At 37.2% G+C, this 21,581-nt stretch overlaps 1 protein-coding gene across 1 annotated transcript; it reads right to left on the reverse strand.

Moving 5' to 3' along the window:
• Positions 1–11,633: 11,633 nt before the first annotated feature.
• Positions 11,634–21,238, reverse strand: CXCL9 (C-X-C motif chemokine ligand 9; the record flags this gene model as incomplete). The annotated part of the gene is made up of 4 exons (XM_081304148.1): positions 11,634–14,118; positions 16,005–16,089; positions 19,659–19,785; positions 21,091–21,238. The coding sequence occupies 4 exons, from the start codon at positions 21,236–21,238 to the stop codon at positions 14,017–14,019; spliced, it is 462 nt and encodes a 153-aa protein (XP_081160274.1). The 3' UTR covers positions 11,634–14,016.
• Positions 21,239–21,581: the final 343 nt, after the last annotated feature.

The raw sequence follows: 21,581 nt of genomic DNA on the forward strand, positions 1-21,581 counted from the left end.
TAACCTAAGCAGGTTCACAGAACACCAATTTCAGTCAAGGTCACCAGAACTATAATAGAATGAGTCTAAAACAAGACAACTCTCTAATCACATCTGAGTAAAGACAAAATAAAAAACACTGCACAAGGCACAATTTGTTACTTAATTGGCTTTGGAGAATAGATAATTTATCGATTGTTGAATCTAATACCTGAGAAGTTTTTATGAAGTAAATATAAGCAATAAGTCTTTTCTTAAAACCCTCATTAATCCTCATTTGTCTGGTTCATAAGAGTGTTGTGATGATGCTCATGTATATGGGGGGGGAAGCAAAAGAAAAACCTTTACAATTCAGGCATGGTGGCATATGACTTTAATCCCAGCTACGAAGGAGGCTGAGGCAGAAGAATGGTAAGTAAGTTAAAGGCAGGCCTACAACTTAGTGAGACCCTATTTCAAAACTTTTTTAAAAATGGCGGGCTAGGGATATAACTCAGTGGTGGAGTGATTGCCTAGCTTGTGTGTAGGCCTTGGGCTCAATCCTGACTACCACACACACACACACACACACACACACACACACACACACACAAATCATAGATTCAACTGTTTTGGGTTAAGTTGTATTAGGAAAAAAGAAGCATTCTCAACACAAAATATTTGAAATTATTTAATAAAATTGTCAAAATCACAAGTTTATGTACTATAAATTTTTACCTAGAGTTAGCAAAATGTGACTTGTTAATAAAACATTCAAACCACATCACACACTTTTATTTAGCACAATTTATATGCCAGGTACTAGGCTAGATGGTATTAGTATAATTTAAGTTTCAGTAACATAATGTTTCTGTGTATATCTCATTGGTCAGAACTTAGTGATATGGCCAATTCTATCAGAGAGTTTGAAAAATAGTCTCTGGCTGGACACCATAAAGTCCTGAAGGAGAGGTCTTGTTTTAAGAAATAAAAAAGAATTTCATGAAGATTGTTGTATTTAACATATGTCTGGAAGAATATATAGAGATTTTATATGAAGGGATACATAGAGGAAAAAGAAATTCAATTGGAACAGGTAATGATGTCTATATAAGTTTATTAGTATAATGTAGGAACTCAAGGTCATTCCTTAGGAAATACTTCCATGAGAGTGTTGAACAAAGTCAATTTGCATACTAACCTCATGATTTTATTATACTTGCCATATGACCTTATGATAATTAAACTATTTTAAAATTGATGTTAAATATACCTTTTTATTCATTTAACTTTATTCAAAGCAATAATATCAGGAATGATGGATTTTTTTCCAATCCACATCACAATAGAATGAAATATTCCTGAGACTATCTAAAGCCAACACCTCTGTTTTCATATGAGATATCAGCCTTAATTTCTTTGTTATTTATTTTTAATTGACATATAATAATCCTACAGATTTATGGGGTATAGTGTGACATTTTAAACATGTATCCAATGGGTAATGACTAGATCAGGGTAATTGGCATATCTATCACCTCAGAAAATTATCATTTCTTTATGTTGTAACTATTCAAAATTCTCTCTACTTGGGGCTGAGGATGTAGATCAGTGGTAGAATGCTCACTTAGCATGCATAATGCCCTGGTTTCAATCCCTGTATCTTCCCCCCAAAATTTCCTCTCTACTATCTACTAGGAATATACAATCAATTATTATCAACTATAGTTATCCTATTGTGCTACTGAACATCAGAAGTTATTCCTTCTATCCAACTGTACCCCTGTACCCCATTAACCATCATCTCTATCTCCCTTTCTGTTTTATGATTAACTGTGTATTTTACAGCTCTAAAAAGAAATAGTTGATGGGCTGGGGCTGTGGCTCAAGCGGTAGTGCGCTCACCTGGCAGGCATGGGGTGCTGGGTTCGATCCTCAGCACCACATAAAAATAACATAAAGATGTTGTGTCCACCGAAAACTAAAAAATAAGTATTAAAAATTCTCTCTCTCTTTTCTTAAAAGAAGGAATAATTGATGTATAAGAAACTGCCCATAAAGTGTACAATTTGAAGAGTTTTATATGTATGCACCCATGAGACCATTATCACAGTCAAGATAATGATTATATTGATCATTGTCAAAGGTTTTCTAGACAAATAGGTATCTGCTTTCTGTCACCAGAGGCAAGTTCACATTTGCTAGAATTTTATACAAGTGGAATCATATAAAACATACACTCTATCATTTTCTTTTGAGCCAGTCTTCTTTCACTTAGCATATTATTTTGAAATCCATCCATGTTATGTATATCAATGCTTCATTACATCATTTCTTCTTTTTTTTCTCCCCACAGTATTTGGGATTGAACTCAGGCACTCTACTATTGAGCTATATGCGCAACCCTCTTGTTTTTTATTTTGAGAAAGATTCCTGCTAAGTTGCCCATGATAGTTTGGTACTTGGAATCCTGCCTCAGACTCCCAAGTAGCTGGGATTATAAGCATGTACCACTGCACCTGGCAATAGTTCACTCATTTTATTCCTGAGCAATATTCCATCAGATAGATAAACAACAATTTATTTGTACATCTTCTTTTTGTGGGATATTGGGGGGTTTCCAGTTTGGAGCTATGAACATTCATATTCAAGTTTGTGGACATGATTTCACTCTCTTTGGTAAATGCCTAGGAATGGGATGGCTGGATCATATGGTAGAAACTACAAGTCGTTTGCTTCTACCATTCCATTAAAATTTTATTGTTTTGTTTTTCACAGTGCTGGGAACCAAATCCAGAGCCTAGTGCATAATAAGCAAGCACTCTACCACCGACCTACACTTCCAGCCCCTAAAACTGTTTTTTTTTTTTAAATCAAAATCACTGATTACCTTCATGTTGCTAAATATTTTTTTTATTACTTATCTTACCAGTAGCATTGGACACATTTGGTCTCTTCCTTCTGTTAGAAATATGTTTGGTTAACTGATCCCTACTCCCCTTGGCCACCTACAGAGTATTTACGTGTAGAAGACTTAGGGATCTTCATATGTATCAGGGAACTCCTCCAGTTTCCTAACTCAGAAAAGGCTAAAGTTCTTCAGGGACATAGAGGCTATTATGGACTACATGTCCTACCACACACCCAAATTCATATGTTGAAACCCTAGATCCAATGGAATGGTATTAAGAGGTGTGGCCTTTGAGAAGTAATTAGGTCAACAGGGTAATTAAGTCAAGAATCCTCAGAGTAGGATTAATGCCCTCACAGAAAGAGACAGTGCTCGCTTCCCCTCTCTGGTCTCTGCTACCAGAAGCTGATTATCTGCAGGTCCTCTTCTTGATTTACAGACAGTCAGTTCCCAGCCTAGAGAACTGTCAGAAAATGTTTGTTGTTGAAGTCACTCAGTCTGCAGTGCTTTGTTATACCAACTGCAAAGTAAAACAATGGGCTTATATGATCTGATCTCAAATGACCTCTCTGGGCTTCTTTTCCATCTTCTCCCTTTTGCCCACTTTACTCAGAAAGATGACCTCCTAGCAGCCTTGAATTTCTCAAGCCTCAGGGCCTTTGTCCTTGCTGTTTGCTCTGACTGAAACACCACAGGTCTTGTTCTTCAGGTCTCTCCTCAATGATGGTACACCTGACCTCCCACCCCTCCTCCACCCAACGCTCCCTTCCTTCCTTTCTTTCTTCTTAGCCCTTACCAATCTCTGCATATCATATATTTACTAATTTAGCTGATTTCTGTCTTTATGCACTAGAATAGGGGTTTAATGAAGACTTTCTGTTTCGTTCACTGCTTTATCCTGAACACTTGGAGCAATTCATGGAACATAGTAGGTAATCAATCAGCTAATATTTGTGGAATGAATGAATAATGGATAATCTCTAAAGTCTATTCTAATGCTTCAATTGTGTGATAGAAAACAAAATTTACTTCAGAACCAGTGACTAACATGTGAATTCTAGTTATTGTCTCTATTTAGAAACCAATAATGTTGAGTATGTTGAGAAAAGCCAGGCCCAGCCGTCCACAGTGGCACACTCCTATAATCCCAGCAGCTCTGGAAGCTGAGGCAGGAGGATCGCAAGTTCAAAGCCAGCCTCAGCAAAGGGAGGTGCTAAGCAACTCAGTAAAACTCAGTCTCTAATTAAAATATAAAATAGGGCTGGAGGTGTGACTCAGTAGTCGAGGGCCACCTGAGTTCAATCCACAGCACCCAAAAAGAAAAAAAAGAGAGAAAGAAAGAAAGAAAAGGAGACAATCCAGGCATGTGTCAATTCCCTCTTGTTTAAAAATATATTGTTCTAAAAATTGTTAAACCATCCATTAGAGGGAGCTCGAGCTCTTCTTTTTAACAAGAAAATCACACCATTGGACAAAATGACCACAGGCAAACAGGAAACTGACAGAAGAATCTTGAATCCTTTCCAAAGCTAATTTCATTTTCCATTGTTTTTTTCTTTTTTCTACCTCTCCTCCCTCATATTTATTGTGAATTTTTGCACAGACCATCTATTTCTTTCTTTCCTGTGGGCAGTGTAAACTATTGGAATTGCTTTTGTACAACTCTATCAACCCCAGGCTTAATGGAGTCTGGGTCTAGTTCCTCTATCACTCTGTTTTTTTGTTTTGTTTTGGTTTTTAGGTGGGGTGTTTGTTTGTTTGTTTGTTTTTCAATTTGTTTTGTTTCTGGTCTTATATACCACATCCGAGTTCTTAAATCAAAATGTTTCTCAAAACCACTAATTTTTTATTTTAAGTCTGTGTCTATCTTAACACCTCAAAGGGTAAAAACATTTTTGCTTTCTCTTTTTTACTTAATTTCTTAAAATAAGTAATGATTTCATGAATAGGGGGTCGATAACTGGCCCCTTTGTAGATAGACGGCTGCACATTTTGCTAATGTTTAATCCCATATGGATAACAGAAGCCAAGTCTTGCCCTATCCTTCTATCAGATTTCTTGGGGGACCTTAAAATATTAACAAGATGAACCTTAAAATATTAACCATCTTATTCTATAAGCTCTGCTGTTACTGCTAGATTAAATTAGACTATGGAAGGACTATAGATGTGGTTGCATTTGGATACTGCTGATCTTTGTTGTTATAGGAAACTATTAATAAAATTACCACCAAGGGGCCCAAGATCCTCCCATACCACTATATAATATTTTCATCTCATGAGGAACATAGTATGCTGTGACTGTGATTTTTTTAAATTTTAGGCAAGATATATAAGGATCTGTGGGTTCCTTTTCAGAAAACAAGTCACAACAAAGGGAGAGAACATATGTCAATAATTTGCCTCCTTCTTTCTTTGCTTATAAGCTATATTGGCCTCCATGTATATGTGCACATATACACACAGTATCAGGAAGAAATCTATTCTTCTGTAACCCAAACGATATGAGTTGTGGTGAGTGGGCTTAAAGACCCATAATTTCTTTTAAGAAATGAATCAAAGGGGTTAGAACTTCTCTCTTCTCCTTCCCCTGGAATATTCTGGTTATGCCCTCAGGTATTGAGTTACAAAAGGAACAGCATTTTCTCTGTTGTATGCCCCCAACCTGAAGGACTTACAGAGGTAACTGGACAGTTGGAGAATCCCACCATTAGGCAGAGGAATGACTTTATTTGATCTTGCATTTGATAGGGAATAGAGATAGAGTGAATGAAACCTTTTTGGAGTCTTTTAATTTCCACCTCACTGTTATCAGAATAAACTAAAACCAGAGAGGTAGTGTTTTCAGTTTTTTTTTTATTTTGGCAATTCTAAATTAGGTCATACGACAGACTGTTTTAAAATATAAACATTTTATTATTATTATTACTTTAATTTACAAGTTTCACATACTTTTGCGAGCCTCGTCATCCCTTAAGCCTGTCTCCATTCCAGTCCTGTTATTCCCAAATTCCTGGGAAATCTATAAATTTAACCTGTGCATTGTTAATTAACTCCACAATAAATAGAAATATGATATTTTGAGAAACATATAATTTACGGGACTTGCCAGCACTGTCTACTGATCAGATAATGAAGACCACGTCAGCCTGAGGATCCTAAGATTGACCAGACTGCCAGAACCCCTCTTGAGATCATCAGATTGATATTCTTACATACATTTCCATACTCATTCCTCATCAAGTTTTCTTTAAAACAAGAGCTGAGAACCCCTAAACTACACCTCTCATTTTCGAGATAGCCTGTATTCTCTCTTGAATGTGTATTCCTTGCTTTACCCCCAAAAGCATCTCTGTAGAGATTGTCCTCATTCTCCCTTGAATATGTATCTACTTTCCTAAATAAATCTCTGTCTATGTCTTTGACTGGCATATGCCGAAATCTTTTTCATATTGTGTATGCCAAAAACCCCTGAATGGAGTTCCCCCTTCTCTCCCAGAACTCTTCAGACCTTTCTTTGGATACACCTCTTCTCCCTTAACAGTTTCTCCTTCCCAAAGAGGTTCAGTTTGTCTACTCTGAAGGTTAAACAAAGCTTATGGTAATTGGCTGACCCTACTGGTCCTAGGCTGTTTACAGAAGGCCAAGGTGGAGACCTGGTACCGAGAGATGGTGATTCCAGCAATTGTCCCCATCCTACCCCCCATTGCCTTTTTAAGCAAAAATTTTTTTTATTAAAACAGTCAACTTGAAACAGTGTACTCTATTTAAGGGACATGATTTCTTTATGTGTACATAGAAAACTTTTTTTTTTGTACCAGTGATTGAACCCTGGGACACAGTACCACTGAGCCACATCCCCAGCCCTATTTATTTTTTATTTTGAGACAGGATCTCTGTAAGTTGCTTAGGGCCTCATTAAGTTGCTGAGGCTGCCCTCAAACTTGTGATTCTTCTGCCTCAGCCTCCTGAGTCACTGGGATTACAGGAGTGCACCACTATGCCTGGCTTTTATGTAGAAAACTTTATAAAAAAGCAAATGGCTATGTATAACTTGAAACTTTACCCTTTAATCTTTTATCAATTGCCCCTGTCCATAATCTTTGTTTAGAATTAGATGAGACAGTTCTTTTGTGATTTACTCAGGTCCTTAAAATATAAGGTCAAAAGCCCTCTTGCTGGGTTGAGAGTGTAGCTCAATGGTAGAGAACTGTTTGGCACAATTTGGGCCCTGAGTTCAATCTCCATCATGGGGACAAATAATTTTCTCCAAATTCTGTTATCAAAATAAACTAAAGCCAGAAAGATAGCCTTTTCAAATTTTGGCAATTCTAAATTAGTTCATGAGTCGGTCTGTTTTAAAATATAAACCTAGTTATGATGATGATGATGATGATCATGATGATTTCAATTCAAGTTCCATATGCTTTTTCAATCCTTGTCATCTCCTAAGCCTGTCTCCATTTGCTGGGGAGATTGCTAGTATGTAATTCAACACTATAGTGTACAGATTAAATCTGAATTCTTTAACAATTCTTCTAATGTTTAAACTCTTTTATGGTTCAAATCACTTCTTGGTATAGAAAAACAATTTAAATGTTTTAATCAAAGAGCTATTCTTAGGTTTTTAGGACAAAGCAGACAGAGATTTCAGCGTGACTTAGGAGCATTCTAGGACAGACTTGGAAAAGTGGGACTTTAATCTTGTATGAGCAGGTGTCACATAGATGAGGTGGGAAGTAGGGCAGGTGAATAAAAGAAAATGAGAAAAGCTGAAGGTAGAAATGAACATAAGCTTAGATGACTGTAATGAGAGTAGTTGAAATTAATTTGGAAAAGTCCCAGAAGAAAGTTTAGGGTGAAAGATATGCCAATCAAGCAAAAAGAACATATTGAGTGCTTCCTAAGTGCTAGGGACTGATATAAGTACTAAAAACAAAGCAGTGAAGAGAATAATTTTTGTAGTCAGGGAATTTAAACTTGCCTGTACAGTAGTGTGGGGTATAAGAACTGACCATGCAATTTTTTTAAAGATAATTTCCACTTTTGATGATATTTGATTACTATGTCTAATTGTGATTCATAACCCACTTGAATCAAACTGTGAAATATGATATATTAAGAATTATGTAATGTTTTGAACAACCAACAATAAAAAATGTATTAATTGTGATAAAAGAAAATGAGACAGATCATAGCCATCAGATTTTTGAAATTATGTACCCTTATAGGTAAAATTAAAATGAGTATCCCCTGTATGCACATTTTATTCTTGTGTTAGTTTATTTTGCATTGTTACTGTTATTTTTCATATGAATCTCTTGGCAGGCTTTATTTACTTATTTATTGCTGGGATTGAACCCAGGGACACTTTACCACTGAGTTACATCTCCAGCCCTTTTTATTTTTTATTCTGAGACATGGTCTCACTAAGTTACCCAGCCTGATCTCAAACTTGCAGTCCTCCTGCCTCAACCTCTGATTTGCTGAAATTACAGGTTTGTGCCATTGTACCCATCAGGAATTTTTTTTAAAACTGTGTGCCCATTTCGTGAAGAAAATCACGTATATCATCAGATAGCATTCTGTCTTATAATACATGAAGATAGCGTAGTTAGCACTCTTATAACCCTTATGTCCACTTAATTGTATACACATAAGTGGACATTATGCAGAAGTGAAGAGCTGAGTGAGGGCATGTGTTGTCCCAGTTGTGGAGGTCTCACTTTTGTCTCAGGAATCTAGCATGTGACACATGACCAACTAAGTGCACTGAGTGAAGCTGAGCTCAGGTTTATAATATTCAGTTCTTATTTTTTAAGCAAAAATGTAAGTTTTAAATATTTTCATTTTATCCTCTCCCCAGGAACACATATCCCGCTTCATAAACCAGTACAACAGAAAGGGTCTGGGGAGAGGATGGCTGTTTTACTGAGGATGTTAAGATCAAGGGAGACTCTATGAAGTGCCATTTAAAGTGAAAATTAAATGATGAGGTGGGGACAGCCATGCAGAGAAGAATGCTTCAGGCACTTGTATGGTTTAGGGAATAGAGTCACTATGGATGTTACAGGAACAAAGGATGTTCTATAGGAATAAGATCTTACACAGATGAGGGAGGGTGTTAGGAATTGAAAGTCTAAAAGGGAGAACCAGGGGACTGGAGAAAGACTGGCTGGTCACTGACTGGTCCATAAGAATCTCTTGTACAATTGGATAATAAGTTTGTGAGAAAATCCAAAAAAGCAGATTCTGCCCAGGTGCCACATGGGGAATGCTATGATCTAACAGAAGCTGCTACTTCTAACTACTACCTACCTCTGTGGGTCTATTGCCAATAACTGGTGGAGGGCCTGGAAGCATTATTGATCACTAGTCAGCAGTTGTGAAGGTGAGCCAAACACAAAATAAGGGAAGAAGATAAGCTGAGACCTACAGGATACCACTGTGTGGGTCAATAAGTCTTATCAAAATAAACAGTCACTCCTTCATTTCTGCTTCCCAAATTTCACATAAGTTCCTCATTGCCTAACTCTAACTTAGAACCACATGGAGAAAAGGATCTAGGAAATGTAGTTCCCAGCCCAACCAAGTTTACATAGCAGGGAACAACCCAGCACAACAGGAATAGCATATACAAAGGGCTCAAGAAGGAAACGAATTCAGAGTGTCTGACAGATAGAAGGGAGGTGACACTGAAGCTCCATAAGTGAGGGATAAAATGGAGAAGAAGGCAGAGCCCTGCTGATGTAATAGGGCACCTGGCAGCCAGGCTACCAGTTTTGACTTAATTCTAACTTGTAAAATTTTAAGCAAGGTGGTGGGATTCTGAAGTATTCTTTAAAAGGATCATCCTGTCTGTCATGGATGATGGGGAAGCAAGAGAAAATTTGAGAAAAGGGGTCATCAGGGATAATAGGAAAAAGATAATCATGATCTGGACTAGGATTATGAAAATGAAAATACAAACCAGGCACCGTGGCTACTTCTGAGAATGAGGCAGGAAAAACTCACGTTGGAGGCCAGCTTTAGCAGCTTTACATGACTCTATCTCAAAATAAAATTTTAAAAAGTGCTGGGGATGTAGCTCAGAGGTATAGCACTTGCCTAATATGTGAGACCTGGGTTCAACTCCCATATTTCTAAAAAAGGGAGAGAAAAAAAAGTGTAGATACAGAGAATTGGTCAGGAAGGTCTTTGTTTTCATTTTCCAACATATTTTTTTTAGACCTGGAAACATTTCTCTGTAATATGAGATTTGATACACGTTGAGAGTTATGTGTGGCAAAAGTAAGTGGTCAGAGAGGGTCCACTACTTTCTATGCACCAAGATCTATGCTGAGCCTTCTCCTCACAGTAGTCCTGAATGAGGAAACCAATGCACAGGAAGTTGGAATGTACCTAACCAAGATAACACAGTTACACAGTAATGGGCCTGTGATCCTAACCCCAATACCTTAGAATCTTTGCTCTTTCCATAGTATCCTGCTGCCTCTCAGGTTAATTATGAGAATTCATGTTCACCATTAGTTATGTGATACCTGGCTCCTCAAAAGTACCTCAAATATACAGGTCTGTCTAAGAGATTCTGTACTGCATAATATCTCCAGCCTGGGTTTCCTAGCTGTTAGCCAGCCTTTTGTTACTGTGACAAAATATCTGAGACAATCAACTTAAAAAAGAAAAGGTTTATTTTGGCTTATGGTTTCAGAATTTTCATTCCATTACTTTGGGCCTTGGTGTCATGGTTCATCATGGCAGGGACATGTAGTAGTAGAGGCCTATTCTCCTCATGGAAGCTGGGAAGTGAGGGTTGGGGAAGGAGGAGGAGGAGGAGGAGGAGGAGGAGGAGGAGGAGGAGGCAAAGGAGGAGGAGGAGGAGGAGGAGGAAGGGACTAAGGTCCTAACTTCCTCCTAGTAGGCCTCACCTAACTGGTGAGCAACTTTTAACACATGGGCCTTTGGGGAACACTTGACTATAGCACTAACTTCTTAAATAACTTACCTGGTGTTTAGATTTCCTCCATACCTACTTGAGGCCTTATAATATTTGAACATGTATAATTTCAGGAGATAGAAAAAGGTGAAGACATTTTTGGTTTCCTGGGTTTAAATCTCATTGGAATAGTGTTACTCCTGAGAATTAGGAAATAAATTGAATTCCATATAAAATTACAAGTCAACAATGTCATAAGGCCATGTTGTCATGTTTTCCATGGAAGTTTTTTTTTCCCTAGCCTCAAAGAGCTCCTTTTAGAGAGCTTTTGTGTCTTTATCTTTTTGTTGTTGTTGTTGTTATTGGAGATTGAACCCAGGGTGCTCTACCACTGAGCTCCATTCTCAGTCCATTTATTTATTTATTTATTTATTTATTTATTTATTTATTAGTTGTAGATGGACACAATATCTTTCTTTTATTTATTTATGTGGTGCTGAGGATCAAACCCAGTGCCCCACATATGCAAGGCAAACACTCTACCACTGAGCTACAATCCCAGCCCCTTATTGTTTGTTTTGAGACAGTCTCACTAAATTGCCCAGGTTGTTCTTGAACTTGTAATCTTCCTGCCTTGGCCTCCTGAATCATGGGGGTTACAGGAGTGTGCCACAACACCTGGGTTCATGTCTAGTTTAATTAATATTGCATGTCATTAGATAAAAAATAAAAAGTAAACGAATAAGGACACATCAGAATTACTGTTAAGCATCAACTTGTTAAAGGGCATGTTTAAGACATGAAAAAGAAAACCAAGATTTATTTTCCAATCAATGATCTATTTATTGATCCTATTGTCTTTTAAGAAAGAAAATATTTCAAAGTACAAAGTATTTTATGTCATACTACTTTGAATTTAAACATTATTTACTTAGTATATATGCATGTATAAATGATGAATGATTAGAATATGGGACTATATGTTTATCACAAATATTTATTGAAAATAGGTAGTCTTTGGTTTTTAGTTATACACTGTCCACTTTATCTGTAAGGTGCAAGGTAACTGGGCCACAGACTCAAAATATGGAACATTTTTATATTTTTTTAGAGAAATTATATGAAAGGACCTACAGAGTTTCATGATTAGGTAAAGATGTTTAGATGGGATCACCACTGGGCAGCACTCAAAATCACGAGCAGCATGAGGAGTGACAGTATTTGGGAAGGTGAGTATAGGCTTACATTCTGGCCAAAGACATTCTCTCCTATTCAATTCCTGAACATGCTCTCAGAAGAAATTTCCTAGCCTCGAAGAGGCTAACTAGATACCAAACATGCCTCCACTAGCAGAATTCACTCTTCCCGTTGGCTCTTAGTGTCTTATCATTCCTTTTCTTTGTGAAAGATGGTGTGATAATTGATAATCACAAAACTTTGCAAATTCTAAAACAAGGTCACCTGGCAATGAAATTCGTTTTGCCTTCAATTAGTTTTTAGAAGTATCTTGGTAGCTGTCTTTTTAAACTACAGAAAGTTGGAACTTGTCAGTAATGGTATTGAAGGAATTTTCATATTGGTGGCAAAAGGTTGGGCACTGGCTAACATCTCTGTGTGTGTGTTTCTTTTCTCTGGTTTTTCAGTGCTAGGGATAAAACCCCAGTCCTTGTACATACTAGGCAAGCACTTGACCACTGAGCTACATCCTCAGTCACAATGCGTGATCTCTAAAGCTGCTTTTCATTATAAGATTACATGATTCTAGATGCCATATATATCTGGAATGTTCTGGACTAACAGTCCAGAATAGTCACAAATGTTTGAAACATGTGCTTCTTATTTGTTAGAGAAGACAAGTTAATATCCTGTTATATAATAAACAAGGATGTTACTTCATCCTTCTTTCCTGCAGTGATAATGGCCAGAAGATAATGATTAAAAGAGGTTACCCAGGGTTAGACACAGTAGAGTAGCCAGGAAACATCCTGCTTTCTCTGAGAGGATGGTCTGACTGCCTTTCTACCTATAACAGATACAATTAGTAAACTATTCAAAACCCAGCTCCACAGTCTTTTAGATGTGGTGGCAGACTCAAGGAAGTAAACTGTGACTCTGCCCTCAAGGAGCTGACAATCTGGTTAGAGAGAGAAAACAGACATTCAGAAATTAATTAGATGACAATTAAGTGATCTTCCATATTGTACTAAACACTCATGAAATAGGAGTTTTATGATGATCTGAGCATCCAGAAAAATTTTTGAAAGATTCACTTACTTATTTTTGCAGTGCTAGGGATCAAATCCAGGATGTTACATATGCTAGGCAACTGCTCGACCATTGAGCTATATACCCAACTCTCCAGAAAGGTTTTATTTAAGAGGCAGGACTTGAACTGAACCTTGAAGACTGGGATCAAGTAGAGATAAGCAGGGAGAAGAAGGCATTCCTGTGGAGTATAGAAGGAAAATTGAGAAAGGAGTACACCCAGGTGAATGAATTTCATGAATGAGTGCATGACTTGTGTAGTGGAGAGAAGGCAGGCACTAAATTGTTGCAAGATGGTGAAGAATTGGCTTGAGTAAAGTGAAGGGTAATGATAAGAAATAGTGTGGTCAATTTGGGCAGGCAAGAATCACATGACCTCAAAAGCCAGAGAGAAGTTTCTGAAAGCTAAGCTCTGGTGATCGCCAGTGATGGATCCTCAGAAGGAAGCAGCAGACACATTGTGTCAAAGGCCTACAGGTTGGTTCAAATGCAGATGCCAACAGCCATGGCAGCTTGGCGAGTCCAGCTCAATTCCAAACTGCATGATTCACTGGCACATGGACAGGTCTAGGGCTTGCTGACACATACCTCAGAATACTCTCTAGAGGCTGTAGTTTGTGGCCTCGGAAGCCCAGGCAGCTGTTGTGTGTGGGATGTATTTGTGTGGATATTTGTCCAGATGTGGGTGTTACTGAGATCATAGTCTTACACATGATGAAATTCAGTTGGTTGAGGGTAGAGGAACAAAGACAACTATTGCCTCTAACAAGTCTTAACATTTTGGTTTTAAAATCAACTTTCTAACTTTAGTTACATTTTCAAAAGAGTACTTTAGATTTTCTATTCAAACTAACAAGCTGATTTATTAGAGGTCATCCCTTCTTGGAATTATTTCAGTATAATTAAAAAAATTTTTAACATAAAGTACTTGATGGTAAAGTGGTCTCTTATGTAGTCTTCTTTTGATGAGGACGTTGGGGTCTTTTAGCTTTTAAAAACGTCTTCATTTTTTGTTTTCCCCCTTTCTTTTGCTTTTTCTTTTGGCTGACCTGCAGAGAGAGGGGGGGAAAGGATAATATTTTTTAATTTTACAAATCACCCTTCCTTATCTTCAAACTCCTGACTGTGGTTTTTCTTTGTTCTCAGAACTGTCTTAAAGTTGCCTTCTCTCCAAGGGGCCTCTTTTGATTCTCTGATTTGCTCACTTCTTTTGTTTGTTCTCCTGGCTTATTGATGTCCTCACACCAACTTTGCTTACCAGCCACCTGCCCTGGCTGAAACCCTCTGAGGTTGGTAATATCATCATCCACTTTTTATACATGAGGGGTTTGAGGTTAAGAGAGGGTGACTTGTCCAAAGTTGTGAAGTGGCACCCCTTTCTCCACAGAAAAGCCCTCTTCACCATGGCTGATTTTAGGACTGTCAGCAAAAGAGTCCATTGTAGATAAACTTCCTATTTTCATGTCACCTTGTTTACTTGGCCACTGGCTGAGAAGATACCAGCACTCTAGGTGATGGACACCCCCTTACTAGTTTTTCACAAATGTATCCAGTATAGTACTTTGAAGAAATGTGCAAACAAGGCCTCTGGCCTTGAGCTGAGCTTCACAGAGAATTCTACATTTTTAAGATAAGTTACAACCGGGCTCCATGGTAACAGCTGGCAGGGGGAGGAAAGAAAGGGGAGAAGAAGCTCTCCCCTTCTCAGGTGTTGTCTGTGAAGAGTTAACTTGCCCAGATCAGTGAAATAAAAAGCTACTTTTATGTAAACTTCTGCAGACTGTGAACTTCTAAGCCCCTCCCTTACATGCTGGGTATAAAACTCCGAAACTCCCTGAACTCAGGGTTCAAGGGATTGATTGATTACAGCAAAGGCTGTACCCTCTGAACCTGGCTGTAGCCAAATAAAACTGTTTCCTGCTATCTTCGGTGCCTTGCCTCGTTTGTCCCTACAACAGTTGGACAGCTAGTACGTGGCCAGTCAATAGTCTGTCAGACCACAGAACTAATGCTCCCCACCACATATTCTGTGCCACTCATCAAACCCAACTCCTGAGTATGTCATGCAGAATTCTTCCCACTTTGTCCTCACTGACTCTTCCACCTCAACACCTTTCTCTCTCCACATAAACTTCAGTCTTATTACATGAGGTTGCCTGAACACAGCAAGCTCTGTCTTGATTTTACTCTTGTCACACCGTCCTTAGCCGCCTGGGGAGCTACCTACCTTTCTTTCTTTTTTTTTTTTTTTTAATTTTTTTTTATTGATTATTTATTTTTTTTTTTTTAGAATTTTTAATATTTATTTTTTAGTTCTCGGCAGACACAACATCTTTGTTGGTATGTGGTGCTGAGGATCGAACCCAGGCCGCACGCATGCCAGGCGAGCGCGCTACCGCTTGAGCCACATCCCCAGCCCTTTTATTGATTATTTATCGCATTACATAGTTCATGATATATCATCTTTCATACATTAGACTCAAATTGTGCTTTGAACTCCCATTTTCACCCCAAATACAGATTGCAGAATCACATCTGTTACATATTCACATTTTTACATAATGCCATATTAGTGACTGTTGTATTGCTACCTACCTTTCAAGCTCCAAATCATTGTCACCTGATATATGAAGTCTTCCTTAATAATTTCTCCCTATCACTCTCCTGGTAAAATCAATTACTACTTTCTCTACAACCTTCAAGATTCTTACATATACCTTGATATTATATGTATGCGTTGCATCACAACTAATTAATTCTTGCTATAGAAGGAAGGGACTATATCTTATTACCTTGGCATCCTTTCTGTCTACCATCAATTCAATGCAATTCAAAAGGATGAAAGGTTGAAAACTGTACCCTTCATTGAGCTACATAGAATTCTTTGTTTTCCACAACTTCTAAAAGATAGAAAACTGTTCTTCTTTTCACCAACCTTTTCTTTCCACATCTTCACCAGTTTTTTCACATAACCTGAATCTGGGTTTAGACATTCTTCATTCCCGTTCTTCATTGTAGCACTGCCAAAGAAACAGCAATGAGATTTCTTTTTTCTCTGTAAATAATTTGATTTTTTTGTAGAAATAATAAAAATAGGTATGAATTTTGCTGAATTTTCTAGTGAAATTACTTTAATTACTTAAAAATTTAAAGACAAGATTATTTGGTTGCATTTTAAAAATTATAGCAGTCCATCCAGGAATAACTTCATGATATTTCATTCATCTCTCTGTATAATCTGAAAATAATAGTAGAAATTTCATATATAATTCTTAATGTAGGTATGAAAGAACTTAAAATATGCATATCATTTATTCTAGCAATGATAGGAAGAATTAAAGACAATACTGCTACAGTACGAATTTGGCAATAGTCAAAATTTGGAAATAATCTATATTTCTAACAGCAGGCATTGGTTATATAAATTATGGCACCTCTATATAATTTGACCATTAAAATGACATTATTGTGGCTGGTGCATATAGTTCAGTGACAGAAGCATGTTCCCTGGGTTCAATCCTCAGCACCAAGGAATAAAATAAAAGGGGGAGAAATTATTAAGAAAAAATGAAATTATTATAGAAGATTTACAGACATAAACATGAGAAAATGTTCATAATTATAGTGTTAATGAAAATCATATTGCAGTGCTCGCTTCGGCAGCACATATACTAAAATTGGAACGATACAGAGAAGATTAGCATGGCCCCTGCGCAAGGATGACACGCAAATTTGTGAAGCGTTCCATATTTTTTGGAAAGCTGGGAATGGAACCACCATTTGACCCAGCTATTCCCCTTCTCGGTCTATTCCCTAAAGACCTAATAAGAGCATGCTACAGGGACACTGCTACATCGATGTTCATAGCAGCACAATTCACGATAGCAAGATTGTGGAACCAACCTAGATGCCCTTCAATAGATGAATGGATAAAAAAAAATGTGGCATTTATACACAATGGAGTATTACTCTGCATTAAAAAATGACAAAATCATAGAATTTGGAGGGAAATGGATGGCATTAGAGCAGATTATGCTAAGTGAAGCTAGCCAATCCTTAAAAAACAAATGCCAAATGACTGCTTTGATATAAGGGGAGTAACCAAGGACAGGGTAGGGATGAAGAGCTTGAGAAGAAGATTAACATTAAACAGGGATGAGAGGTGGGAGGGAAAGGGAGTGAGAAGGGAAATCGCATGGAAATGGAAGGTGATCCTCAGGGTTTTACAAAATTACATATAAGAGGAAATGAGGGGTAAGAGAAGAATAATACAAGTGGAAGAAATGATTTACAGTAGAGGGGGTAGAGAGAGAAATGGGGAGGGGAGGGGAGGGGGGATAGTAGAGAATAGGATAGACAGCAGAATACATCAGACACTAGAATGGCAATATGTAAATCAATGGAAGTGTAACTGATGTGATACAGCAATCTGTATACGGGGTAAAAATGGGAGTTCATAACCCACTTGAATCAAACTGTGAAATATGATATATTAAGAACTATGTAATGTTTTGAACGACCAACAATAAAAAAAAAAAGAAAAAAGAAAAAAAGAAAAAAGAAAGAAAATCATATTGCAAAACTGTTCAGTAAAGGAACTGTACAGGTAGGGACTCTATCTTATTATATTATCCTAAGTGTCTCCCATCAATTCAAGATAATTCAAAAGGATGGAAAACAGTGTCACAATATTTAATAAATGTCTGTTACAGGTTAGACACATACATATACTCATGGGTGCTATGTGGACCAACTTCTTTTTATGTAAGTAAATGTCTATTAGACAAAATTCTTAGCAGCAGAAAAGCAGGTCATAATCATTTGGGAAACTGTGTGAAATTCCATTTTTGTTCTTCTGGATGCTTCAATCACATCTTCCTCAGAATTTTCTCTTTATGCAGAGCAAGAACACCCTGAAGGCATAACTAAGAGTCACCAGGCCAACTGAAATCATCCAAAGGCAACTCCAGGCGTGACCCTAACCCTAAGCACCCTTATGAAAGGCAGAGGATGTAGAGTTCCCTGGATCATATGCTTTGATCATAAGGGAAGGGAACACTTTACGTACATAGAATACCACTGATTTCAAGGACCAGCCAGTTTCTGGAATCCATAGTATAAAGCTTTAAGGGCTACCTGAAGAGCTCCCAAAGTGCACAGAGCAGCTGCTTTGGGTGTGTGGCCTTTCTGATTAGATGCCTGCTAAGCACCCTAGATCAATAACATAATTGGATTAAAATAACAATTAGATTTATGTTTAATAACAATTAGGTTTTTAAAAGAACAGCAATGGGAGAACAACCTCTACAAAGGCAATAATTTTTATTTGGTCCACTGCTGTGTCTTGAAATGCTGTCAGCCAAAGATGAGGGATCTGTAGGATGAGTAAATATCACACTGACTTTGCAGGAGCATTAAAATAAGTTACAAGCATCATAAAAGCAAATGTACACAAACATACCTAATACAATAATTAAAAAAATAAAATGGGCTTGAAACACTCCTATTTGAGGGTGCTCAAGAGATGTGGACCAATTTCTTAGGAACTTAAGTGGACCTTAATGGAATGGAGTTGGTGGAGGTTTGGACCAAAAAGCTGTTCAAAGGATTTTTAGACTAAAATGTATCTCATTTCAAGATATATTTCAAGATATTCTGCCAATGCCTGAAACTTCAGATAGCAGTGAATCCTATGTATGCTGTTTTTTTCTGTACATTCTTATCTATGATAAAGTTTAATTCATAAATTAGGCACAGTAGGAGATTAACAATAAATAATACTATGATGAAATAATTTTAATTATATACTATAATAAAAATTATTTAAAACTTATGAACTATTTATTTCTGGAAATTTTCACTTAATATTTTCAGACCATGATTGACTGTGAGTAAAGTGAATCAGCAGATAAGGGGCAACTATGGTATGTTGTACATGATTTTATTGATTTTTATTTGTGTATCTATATGCATAAAATATTAGTATATATATATATATATATATATATATATATATATACACACACACACATAGTGTGTGTGTGTGTGTGTGTGTGTGTGTGTGTATAAACATATATACCCAAAGCAAATGAGGAAGCTTTGGAATACCATGTACCCAGAAGGTATATGATAGTATTTATCACTGGCTGGTAGGATTATAGGTGATTGTCAGTGTCTTTTTTAAGAAGATTGTCAGTGTCTTCTTTAAGCATTTTCTAGGAGCCCATTTTCTAGACTGCTTGAATCTATGTTTTCCAGGTTGCAATCCTAATTAGTCTCAAATAAATGAAATTTTATTTTTGTTCTTGAAAAACAAACTTCTCTTCATTGAACATGTGCTACTTCAGAAGTCTATCATACTTGGTTCTCACTCTCTACCAGAAATTTAATTTTTTTTAGAAAAAAAGAAAGCAGCAGACAGACTTACGGAAAGGGTAACTATCTGAACTTTTAAGTGTCTGCATGGGCAAGCACTCTATTTGCCATCATTTCTAGATCACTGCCCTCATTTTGTGAAGTAATAATAGTCACACTAAATTTAATGTCCTTGCCAATGTGGCACCTGTGTATTGAATGAGTTTTTACTTACATGATTTCAGTTTTCCCACAGGAAGGGCTTGGGGCAAATTGTTTAATGTCTTTTAAGGCTTTAGGGTGGATTTTCCCCTGCCTAGTACTGATGCAGGAACAACGGTCATTCCTCATTATTGGGGCTCCTATCAGAAAGAGAAAGAGTGGAATACATGCACGTGTTAGGTCAATTCTCCCATTGAGGCAATCCATCAAAATGATACATGCATTTGATCATAATTATTTCTATCACTTGCTCTTGGTAGATCATAACCACAAACTTTTGAAGCAGGTATTTCTCCCCTTTGTAGATAAGGAGGTTAAGGTTCAGTTAGATTAAATAAAGACCAATCACAATAGCTTTCAGGGGGCAGGAGTACAAGTAGGATTTCAGCTCAGGTTTTATTGTGTCCAAAGGTGCTGCTTTTAAATACATCACCTTACAACTTTAAGAGGAGTAGACACTTTCACAACATTTTTTTTCAAATAAATTTATTTTTATATTTATTTTTATAAATATAAAAGTGGTGCTGAAGATCGAACCCAGGGTCCTGCTCATACTAGGCAAGTACTCTACTGCTGAGCCACAAATTCAGCCCCCCACAACATTTAATAAATGCCTATTATAGGTAAGCACACAGACATATAATTCATTAGCATTATGTGGTTCCAACTTCCTAAGGAACTCCCAAATACAATTATTCCCTGACCTTGGTGAAACGGAGTTGATGTAGGTTTGAACAGAGAGCTTTACTTAACTATAATTACCACTTCCATCCTCATCCTCCCTGTTCCCCACTGCTTGATTTTCAATAGTGCTTTAAATTTCGGGAAAGTTTTGACACTCATTCAGCATATATCTATGCAGTGCTTACTGTGTCACACATTAACTTCAAAATACCATTTTACAAATATGGAAACTGAGTTCCAGTAAGGCTATTAACCAAGGTAACAAAAATAGTAAATGGATTAGGGGCGATCTTCTGATTTCTCGATTCTCAATTGGTAAAACACAAACATATTTATCAAGAATCCATACCAGGAAAAAACATGAAAACAGTATAGGAAACAGAATCTCTCATCTCATTATCAGCTGCCAGTGCTGCTGTTTCACATCCCTTATTATAAACCACCCATTTATGTGAAATGGAAATAAAATATGCAGAAATTTCTTGGCGCTGAGATAGGGCTTCTTGTTATTAAATGTTCAAACATTTATTAAGACTTAACTAGGAACATACACACCTAAATTGAGAAGACTTGTGTTTGACTTGGCAGGTCCAAGTTATGATCTTCAGATAATCAACCACATCACCAAGATGTTTTTATGAGTGACCAACATTACTTTCTGGGGCATGCAGAATATTCAACTTTATCTGATGAACCCATAGGGCTTAATAGTGAGTCATACCTCTGATTCTACTAATGTAATATAACTCATAATCCCTTACCTTGAACTCCAAACAGAACCAGGAAGATGAGGCCCAAGAGGAAAGGAATACCACTTTTCTTCATAGTCAGGGAATGGAGTTCTACCAAGTCACTGCTATATATTTTGAACCTGAGGAATTCTTTTGAGAACATGCTCTGTGGAACCATATTTATTTAGGAGATCAATTTTCCTCCTAAACTCTGATTGGATGTTGTCCTTAGATCAAGCTAAACCAACCACAAATTGATTGTGCTGGGGGAAATCCTAATCTCGGATCCAAGGGAATTTCTGTTTGTTTTATTTCCATTTCACATAAATGGGTAGTTTTTAGAAAGTGATGTGAAACCAACAGCACTTGCAGCCTTTAGCAAACTCACAGCTGTTCACCTGGGAGAAGAACAGGTTATGCAATGAAAATATTAATGTCATACAGTAAGAGTTGGAGATGTGGTTTCCAGATGGGAAATATTACAGTTCACTTAAGTGATTCCCTTATTACTTATGGCCTAG

This window comes from Spermophilus citellus, assembly GCF_964194105.1.
Source record: "Spermophilus citellus genome assembly, chromosome: 8".
Lineage (NCBI taxonomy): Eukaryota > Metazoa > Chordata > Mammalia > Rodentia > Sciuridae > Spermophilus > Spermophilus citellus.